This window comes from Antechinus flavipes, chromosome 3 (genome assembly GCF_016432865.1).
Source record: "Antechinus flavipes isolate AdamAnt ecotype Samford, QLD, Australia chromosome 3, AdamAnt_v2, whole genome shotgun sequence".
Lineage (NCBI taxonomy): Eukaryota > Metazoa > Chordata > Mammalia > Dasyuromorphia > Dasyuridae > Antechinus > Antechinus flavipes.
Window position 1 is genome coordinate 400,829,656 of NC_067400.1, and position 10,150 is coordinate 400,839,805.

At 33.1% G+C, this 10,150-nt stretch overlaps 1 protein-coding gene across 2 annotated transcripts; it reads left to right on the forward strand.

The window, feature by feature from the left end:
• The first annotated feature begins 3 nt into the window (after nt 1–3).
• On the forward strand, nt 4–7,273 carry LOC127554492 (40S ribosomal protein S4, Y). Of its 2 annotated transcripts, XM_051986064.1 has the most exons (3): nt 4–135; nt 226–394; nt 5,979–7,273. In XM_051986064.1, the coding sequence occupies exon 3, from the start codon at nt 5,992–5,994 to the stop codon at nt 6,781–6,783; it is 792 nt and encodes a 263-aa protein (XP_051842024.1). In that variant the 5' UTR covers nt 4–135; nt 226–394; nt 5,979–5,991; the 3' UTR covers nt 6,784–7,273. The 2 variants fall into 2 exon arrangements, with proteins under 2 accessions (XP_051842024.1, XP_051842025.1); XM_051986065.1 differs by lacking the exons at nt 4–135; nt 226–394 and adding an exon at nt 3,747–3,875.
• Nucleotides 7,274–10,150: the final 2,877 nt, after the last annotated feature.

A 10,150-nucleotide genomic window follows, 5' to 3' on the forward strand; every position in this document is an offset into this window, starting at 1 on the left:
CGTCACATCGTCCTGCTACCTCAGGCCCCTTCAGGAGGTCCTGCGCGACTGACGTCTGGCAGGTACGCTTAGAACGCCCCGGAAGGTGTGGCTGAGAGAGCGGAAGTTCTAATACGACCTCGTGGTTTCCTACGGGTAAGTCGATTCTTATTTTAGGAGTGACTTTACTACCTTCTTTCTGTTTGTCAAACACCTATCAATTTAACTTTCATTTCTTGTTATCAGGTCAGGCATATTCTGGAGTGACCACCATTCTTTGCGAATTGTGTGAACTAAAGCCGCGTTGCCTCCTTGAGTGAAGTTAAGGTGGGTTCCAAATCGCCAATCGTACCCAGGACAGCTGAGAACTTATCGAGAGACCCGAGGCTCATTTGACTGGTGCTCTTGATTCCAGGTGTGTATTTGGAGGGCGAGAGGTTTGAAGGAGATCCTATTTCTCCGCTTATGTGTTGGGTCTGGGGTCCCCAGGTATCTTAATTTTTCTATGTTGATGGTACCATCTTAAGAGACCGGATGATCTTAAGAAAACACTTTAAGTGGTGGAAACTGCCCACCCTCATTGAAAAGTACACGTGGCCTTAATGTCTCAGTAGCTTCTTTAAAAAGAAACAAAACCACTCATTGATTTCCTCACTATAGTGTTGCAGTCAGTCATTTGTTGGGATTTTTTTTTTTTTTTTTTGGCTGAGGCAATTTGGGTTTAATAAGTATGATTAAAAGAAAGATGCAAGACATATAGATAATTTAGTGAGGGAAGGAGCACTAAATAAGAGGATTCAAGAAAGCCTTGTGCCTTTGAGTCATGTGCTGTTAAGGAAGCTATGGATTTTATGAAGGATAAATGGTGTTTCACATATGTTATACCACTTTGCACAGAAGCATTGCTGCAGAAAATGTTTTGTTGTTTTTAGGAACAGCAGCGGTTTGCCACTTTGGAATGTCCAGGGAATGAAGACAAAGTGAAATAGAGACTTAGAAAGAAGCTAGATCTTGCTGCATTTTAAATTCTATGCAGAAAATTTTGTATTATGTCCTGTAGATAATGGTGAAGATTTCTGATTGTGTGTTTGTCTGAGAGAAAGAGAATGAGAATATGTTTGAAAAATATTTAAAAAGGACATCTTGTATTACTTTATGGGAATAAAAATGAAGCTTAATGTTCAGTGTAGACTTTATTTTAATTGAACTTTAAGGTATGTCATGTTTAAAATATTTTTGATTTTGATAAATATTCCTACTTATCCCATACTTCCCATGATTTTATAAATACTCATATCTTTCTGTATTTATATTAAAGAGCAATGAAAGGCAACTATGCTTATTGAGTAATGTTTTGTAATGACACTAAAGTTCTTTTGTTTGTGTAATGTTATAAATAAGAGGCAAAATAATTTTATTTCCAATTAATGTATGAAAGTAAGTTAAACTATAACATTTTATCCAGAGGTTATTATCTGCACTTTTTTTAAGATGGGGTTTTTGTTGTATTGAAAATAGGATCTGTCTTTAAAAATTCTAGTTTTGTTCATTCCTTACCAACTTGGATCCTTAATACTCTACCTATCAAATTAAAACTTCAAAATGCTCAAAATATGTATTTTGATGATACCAGGGAACAGTATTAAATACCATTTTTTGGAAATTTTATTGTTGTTATTTTTGAAATTTCATTGATATCTTGCTTTTATATCGCCTTGTTTCCCTCCTCCCTTATCTAGGGAGCAGTCTTATATGACAAAAATTTTTATAAAGAAGGGAAGCAATTCAGTAAATTAAGATTTTCTCAAGTTTGACTGTGTTGGCTCTTTGTTATACTTTTCATGGCCTAAATCTTTGCAAAGAGCATTACAACTTTATTAGGGTTTACAAATAAATTTTTGTTTTAGTCAATATTTTTGAGATAAATTATTCATAAAACTAAAAAAAAGGTTAATTTTTTTTTTCTTTTGGAATCTTTCCCTTTGGTCTCATAATTTGCTTATATATCTTTTCTTCGAAAGAAAATACTTTATGAAAAGTCTAATTATCAGTGCTATACTCTTTTTAGGTACAAGTCTGTCAGAAACAAATTTATCAATAAGCATTATTCCAAATCTAAACGTTAAAGAAATTTTCAAAGTGACACATTTTAAACTGTATCTAGACTAGACTACTTGCCATTTTCTGATCCTATTAGTAACTACTTTTTTCTATATGTATTCTTGCAGACTATCAAACTGCTTCCACATATCTAGCTGCTAAAATGTCATAGATTCAGAACTGAAAGGGCCCTTGGAGGTCTATATTGTTATAATCCCTGGTATCTTGCACACAGAAGGTACTTAATGTGTGTTGGATTGGTTTAGATTGAATTCAATTAATTTAAATTTGATTTAGTCAAACCTCCTCACTTTGCACATGAAGAAAATTAGATCCCTATAGACTAAATGACACATGGGGAATAATTGCCAGATTGTGGATGGATACTAAGGTCCTTTAATCTCAAATCTATCAGTTTTTTGTCTAGTATTCCAATTACTATCTCTGTTAATAGTTGTAATTATTAATGCTTCTATAGCTTTGGTATATTAACTAATTTGATCACCATAGTTGTGATATAGCTTAAGTATCCCTATTTCATAGATGAGGAAACTGAGGCTAAGAGGTTAATTTCACAGGATCCCACAAAAAGGTATTGATTCAGAATTCCTATTTAGGCATTCTTGAGGCCAACACTATCTTGTATTATCTATGCTTGCCCCTTCCAAGCTGTTCTTTAACTGATCCTTCCCAAAAGTTTCAGTCTTCTATGTTTGACTTAAGCACTTAAGTTTTTATTTGCATATCTAAGCACTATTAGATTGTTTTCTTTTGTAATCCCTGGTACCTTCCATATAGGAAATCACTTAATATGTGTTGGATTAGTTTGTTGAATTCAATTAAATTTGATTTTTGAAATAAGTAAATCATAGAATTTTCTCTTATAATATTGATTACATTAGATTGAAAAGTTTTTGTACAAACAAAACCAATATAGTCAAGATTAAAAGAGAAGCAGAAAGCTGGGGAAAAGTTTTTGCATTCAGTGTTGTGATAAAGGCCTTATTTCTAAAACAGGTAGAGAATTGACTAACATTTATAAGAATACAAGTCATTCCCCAATTGATAGTGATCAAAGGATATAAACAGATGATTTTCATATAAAGAAATTAAAGACATTTCTAGCATATGAAAAAATGCTCTAAATCACTATTGATTAGAGAAATACAAATTAAGATAATTATGAGGTACCATTTCACACCTCTCAGATCAATTAAATGACAGGAAAAGATAATGGTAACTGTTGGAGGGGATATGGGAAAATTGGAATACTTACTATATTGTTGGTGGAGGTATGAACTGATCTAATCATTTTAAAGAGCTGTGACCAAAGAGCTATCAAACTCTGAGTACCCTTTGATCCAACACTGTCTCTTTTGGGACTGTATCCCACAGAGATCCTGAAAAAAGGAAAAGGACTCACATATGCAAAAATGTTTGTAGCAGCCTTTTTTATAATGGTAAGGAACTAGAAACTGAGTGGATGGATGCCCATCTGTTGGGGAATGGTTGAATAAGTTGTGATATTTAATGTAATGAAATATTAGTATTTTATAAGAAATTATGAGCAAGCTGACGGAAAGACTTAACTTGAACTGATGCTAATGTAAAGTAAATTGATGCTAAGTGAGTATAACCAAGAAAACATTGTATATAGCAACAAGAAGATAATGTGATGATCAACTGATGGACTTGGCTCTTTTCAGCAATGAAGTGATTCAAGGCAGTTCCAGTAATGTGATGGAAAGAGCCATCTGCATCTAGAAAGAGAACTATGGACATGAATGTGGATCAAAGTATATAATTTTCATCTTATTTGTTGTTTTGTCCCTCTTGATCTGATTTTTCTTGTGCTGCATGATTGTGGAAATATGTTTAGAAGAATTGTACATATTTTATACTATGTTGGATTGCTTGCTGTCTGGTGAGGGAATGAAAGGAAGGAGAAAAATTTGAAGGGGAATGTTGAAAACTATTTTCGTATGTATTTGGAAAAAGAAAAAGCTATTGTAAAAAAAGAATTTCTTATCTTTGAGATAGTATGATCCAACCTTAGTTTATTGAACATAAATGCATGTTACAGAACATCATTGAAGATAAATACGGGAATAACTGTGAAACTCCAGTATAGCCACTGACAAAAGAATTAATATAAGAGCTTTTCATGCCCCATGATTGGGCATATTTTTTTCAGAGACAAAATAATTCCATTCATATTTTATATTCTATCAGATGTCAGTGTTTTCTTTGGGCAAAATATTGCTGAGAAAAATCATAGCAGAAAAGATCCATAGATATGGAAATCAAAGACAGGATCTTGGCATAGATGAATCATGTAGCTTGCTTAGAAAGATAAGTACCTAGACTATTTCTAAGTTCCTAGACTAATTTTTTTTGGGGGGGGGGAGGGGGAGTTGGTTTTAATCTGTGCTCAGTAAAACAAAAAACTAGGATTTGTTAATACAGGGTGCTTGGAAATATTTCTGTTGCATAGAAGCAATAATATGGTGGGTCCTGCTGAGTTAGAAGACCTTTGAGTTTGATACTTATTTGGTAATAAAGGAATGTTTGACAATTGAGGATTAGCCAAGCTAAATTCAGAGAGATCCTTAATCAGAGGTTTAATTAACCAGTGGTTGATTGTTTTAGAAACAGAAATTCATGAGATACCTAATGAAGTGTTTGGTATGTATCATTGATGGTGGAAGTACCAGTAATACTGATGAAATTGTGAATCTATGATGTACTGAAGTAAAATGATTGTTAAAATACATATTCTCTCTAATATATTTAGAAAAAGATTTTAAAAATGTAGTGATGGCATATTCCTACTAATGAAATTAGTAGGTCAGAGGAGATTTTATAAATTCTACAGATCTGTTAGATGGATTTTTAATAAGATTGTACTCATTTGTTCTGGTTTTCTTTAATCTTTGCCTATTAGAGGATAGCTCAGGGTTTCATTTTGCATCTTTTTAATTTATTAATGATGTTAAACTCTCCCCTTCCCCCCCCTACCCCGGTAATCATCAATGATTCAACCAATCTATTGACGTCTTCCCTAATACATGTGAAATGAATCCTTTCCCCAGTTTTTATTTTACAAAATTTCTATAACTTTATCAAACATTAATATTTCATATACATCTGCTATCTTATTTCATTGATATATTTTTGTTTTGTTTCATTTTTCACCTACAATCGATCTGATAATTTTGATGATAAATCTATCTGTAATTTATTTTGAAGTCTGAAAATGGCAATGCCATAGTCATTTGTTTTTTTTTTTTGTTTTTTTTTTTTTTTTGTTTTTTTACCACATTGCATCCCTTGATATTTTCTGTTTGTTTTTCCCATGTATGTTTTACAATGTCTTTTATCTAGTTTTGTTAGAAATCCTTTAGTGCTTTGATTGGTATTACTTTTAATGTATAAATGAATTTGGAAGTTGTCATTTTTTACTATAATCAGTTTAGACTTATTTTGGTTGCATTTTATAATTATCCTATTTTGTTTTATATTAGTGTATCCTGTGATTTTTCCTGATTTCATTTTATTGTCTCAATTTTTTTATTGAGATAGTTGGATTTTTTTAGATGCACTAGATAAGAGATTGATAGAAATTGGTTAACAAACATTGAGTCCACTGTTTGTCACATGCCAGTCCCAAGTGGAAGGAGACATAATGTCCATTAATAGTAATGTTTCATCTTGATATTTTTGAATAACCTGTGTTATCTAGGGATAATTTGTTCTTAGTTTGAAAGAATGTACCTGTGAGTTCCATCTGAGGGGGTGTGTGTGTGTGTACACATTTTGGGGGAGGGGATGATGATTTGTCTTGTTTCTTCCTTTGAGGTTAGTCTAATTGTTAATTTCTTGTTGTGATCTTTCCCTAGATTCAGCACAGCCATGGCTCGTGGTCCCAAGAAACACTTGAAGCGTGTGGCAGCCCCAAAGCATTGGATGCTTGATAAATTAACTGGTGTTTTTGCTCCTAGACCTTCCACAGGCCCCCACAAGCTACGAGAGTGCCTCCCTCTTATCATCTTTCTTAGAAATAGACTTAAATATGCCTTGACAGGAGATGAGGTAAAGAAGATCTGCATGCAGCGGTTCATCAAAATTGATGGTAAAGTCCGTACTGATATTACCTATCCTGCTGGCTTTATGGATGTCATCAGCATCGATAAGACAGGAGAACATTTCCGTCTGGTATATGACACCAAGGGCCGTTTTGCTGTTCATCGCATCACAGCTGAGGAGGCAAAATATAAATTGTGCAAAGTGAGAAAAATCTTTGTGGCTACAAAAGGCATCCCTCATCTGGTGACCCATGATGCCCGTACAATCCGTTATCCAGATCCTTTAATCAAAGTGAATGACACAGTCCAGATTGATTTAGAGACTGGCAAGATAACTGATTTCATCAAGTTTGATACTGGCAACTTGTGTATGGTGACTGGTGGTGCTAACTTGGGTCGAATTGGTGTGATCACCAACAGGGAGAAACATCCAGGTTCTTTTGATGTTGTCCATGTGAAGGATGCCAATGGCAATAGCTTTGCCACTAGGCTTTCAAATATTTTTGTTATTGGCAAAGGTAATAAGCCTTGGATTTCTCTGCCTCGTGGAAAAGGTATCCGTCTCACCATTGCTGAAGAAAGAGATAAGAGATTGGCAGCCAAACAGAGTAGTGGATAAACGAAGATGAAGACTTCCGGGTATATGTGATCAGATAAAACTGTTAAACATAGAAAAAAAATGTCCCTTTTTTGTCAGATGGAATTCCCATTCAAATCAAGAACAAATTATCTCTAGATATGATACATGTTATTCAGGAATATCAAATTGAAACATTACTCTTAACAGACATCTCCTTTACTTGAGACCAGTGTGTGGTAATACTTAGTAATAAGTGCTTGTTAACTGGTTTTATTTAGTACTTTATATTTTCTTGGACAACTATTGATTCTAGTTTAATAAAACAGAATATATTATTTCTGCCATTTATAATTTAGTATTTTTGTATGTATTCTGTATACATTTGAAAAGAATATTTATTCTCTGCTTATCCTGTTCTCTGCATATATTCACTGTTAACATCCTAACTATCATTCTGATGATGGAATGTTGACATTGTTATATTTTTGTCATTGGAATAAATAAATAAAATGAGAATTATTGCACAGTATTAATGTTGTCTGTCATAACTTTATCAAAACTTTTTGTGCTTCAAAGAGCATCTGTTAACCACCTAGTAAAAAATATTAAGTGCTTATTCTGCCAGGAAGTGTTCTAGTAGTAAGTACTAGGAATACAAACACAAACTATTAAAAAAGGCAAAAAAAGGATCTTAAGGATTTTACATTCCAACAGGGGATAACATATATAAAGAAGCTGAAAAAAGCAGGGTGGGATGGTAGGGTTGGGAAGGGTGGAAATGCCAGAAGGGGAAGTAGAGCAGGGAGAAGAATAAAAAATTCAGACCTAGATCTCTTTCTAAAATGAGACTCAGGAATTGAGCAATGAGAATAGGACTTTGTGAGAAACCCAAGGTATAAGAGCTATAGGCCTCCTGAGAAGTTTAATTTTTGAGAGGACAGTTGAGGCATGCTAATTTGGTTTAGGCAATTCCCCAAAATGGAGGCACAGAAAGCATCTCATGATGAAATCATATATTTCACTGCAGTTTTCTTTTTCTTGATTTCTTTTATATTGAGGATGATATCTATGATTCAGTCTTTCCCAACTTTAGGATATATTAGTTTGACAATCTCCCATTTAGCTTACTTACAGTTAGAGTTACAAGAGCCCAAATCTGATTCATAACCTCTTCTATTTACCATTACTTTTTTTTTTTGAGTTGCCATGTCTAAAGTTCTCTACTTTTAAGATTTAATATTAATATTTTTATTTTCCCCAATTATATTTGAAGCAATTTTTTTACGTTAATTTTTTAAAACTTTGCTTTAGAAGTCATCCCTATCCTCAGCTACCATTAAGAAAGCACAAGTGAAGTTTTGTCATGTCATGTTGTGAAATAAAACATCTTTCCCCTAAAAAAATCCTCAAGAAAAGTAAAATTTTAAAAAGTAAGCTTCAATCTGTATGCAGACACAATCAGTCCTTTTTCTAGTTATGAATAGGATTTCTCATTCTTTCTTAGTAGTTGTGAATCATTGTATGGCTGAGTGATAGCAAAGTCTTTCACAGCTGATCAACTCAAAACATTGCTATTTTGTACACAGTATAACTTTAGAGGACTTTCCAGGTTTTTTTCAATATCCTGCTCATCATTTCCCATAGAACAATAATATCGTATTATAGTCACGTCACAGTTTATTCAGTCGTTCCCCAATTGATAGGCATTTCCTCAGTTTACAATTTCTTGCTCTGAAAAGAGCTGCTGTATTTGTGTACATATAGGTTGTTTTCCTTTTTAAAAAAAAATCTCTGAGGATTTATGCCTAGAAGTGGTAATGTTAGGTCAAAGAATATGCATAATTTTATAACCCCTTGGGGCATTGTACATATCTATCAATTGGGGCATGACTTTTTTTTTCTTTTTTTAAAAATTTGACTCAGTTCCCTTTGAGAAACGAAAAAATTGCTTCAAAAATCTTGTTATAATTACTATTGTTAACTCTTATTTCCTTCCATTTATTCTATTTTCTGCTTTCATCCTGTACTTCTTCAAAAGTTTTTCTACAGACCACTTGCTCTCCCAATATGCTCTCTCTTATATCACCCTCTCCTTTTTATCCCATTCCCTTCCTACTTTCCTGCAGGATAAGTCAGATATAATCTCTAACTTATCTTAGAATTGAGATAGGAGTTGAACCTGTGACTTTTTGTTTGGGATCTCCTGTATAAAAAAACATCTGCCAATGCAAACTTCTATCGATGTAAATACAGTTTTGTCCAGCATACTAAGAGGTTAAAAGGCTTCTTTAGTTTTTCTTTGAAGCCAGCTGTCTATTTTACATATTCTTGGCTGCCTATTTATATTATGAGAATAATAGATTTAAAATATTTTAATAAAGAATCTTAAAGCCGTTAAATCATCTTTGGGGAACATCTATGTAAATATTAACTGAATGGCACAGTAGATAGAGTAAGACTAACTTTTTCCAGTTTTTTGCCTGAGAAATTTTTACATGATCTTAGATATATAAGATTATAGAAAAAAGGTATTCAAGTCAAATATTTACTGATAGTCAAATTTGCTCACCCCCACATTCAATTATGAAAATCCATATGGGATTTCTACTCACACTAGGCCTGGGATTAGGAAGACCTGAGTTCTGAATTGTCCCCAGACACATTTATTAACTGTGTGACCCTGTACAAGTTACTTAATCTTATTTGCCTCAGTTTCCTCATCTGTAAAATGATCTGGAGAAGGAAATGGCAAACTATTTCAGTATCTTTGTCAATAAACCCTAAATAGGGTCATGAAGAACCTGACATAACTGAACAACAAACAAAACTGCAAATATTTCAAGAAGTCCCTTGTTTTTTTTCTCAAATATATTTTTGGACATTGGGAGATGAACTAATGAAGCAGTAGTGAGGTGGCATTTTTGAAATTTGTAACTCTTCAAAAAATTATTAATCTGTAAATTAATACTATATTAACACCATAACTAAATCATGTAATTATAAAATGCTGACGGTAGTTAGAAAAATAAAGCTTTTCTTCTCCCAACTCTTGATCATTAACATCTGAAAGTGGTTTCACAGTAGCTTTTAACTCTTGTCTGATATGTACCATTTTTCAGGTATAAAATGATTTTTTTTCAAAATGTTAAACAATTATGCTTAATAAAATGCTAGAATTATGGTGTACCAAGGGACAAATAGAACTTGTTTACTCTCAGAATTCACAATTGAATACATGTGACTTTCGGATTTGCTTCATTGTCATGACAACATTATAGCTGTCCCTAAAATAGATGTCGTGAACTTTCTAATTTCTAGAAGTGTCATATAAATGAAGGAGAAATAATTTTTAAAAAACATTTTATATGTTTTTCCTCAATCATAATTGAAGCTGCTTGATGCTATA

Coding starts and splice junctions, on each gene's coding strand:
- LOC127554492 (XM_051986064.1), top strand. CDS start 5,992: ATGGCTCGTGGTCCCAAGAAACACTTGAAGCGTGTGGCAGCCCCAAAG.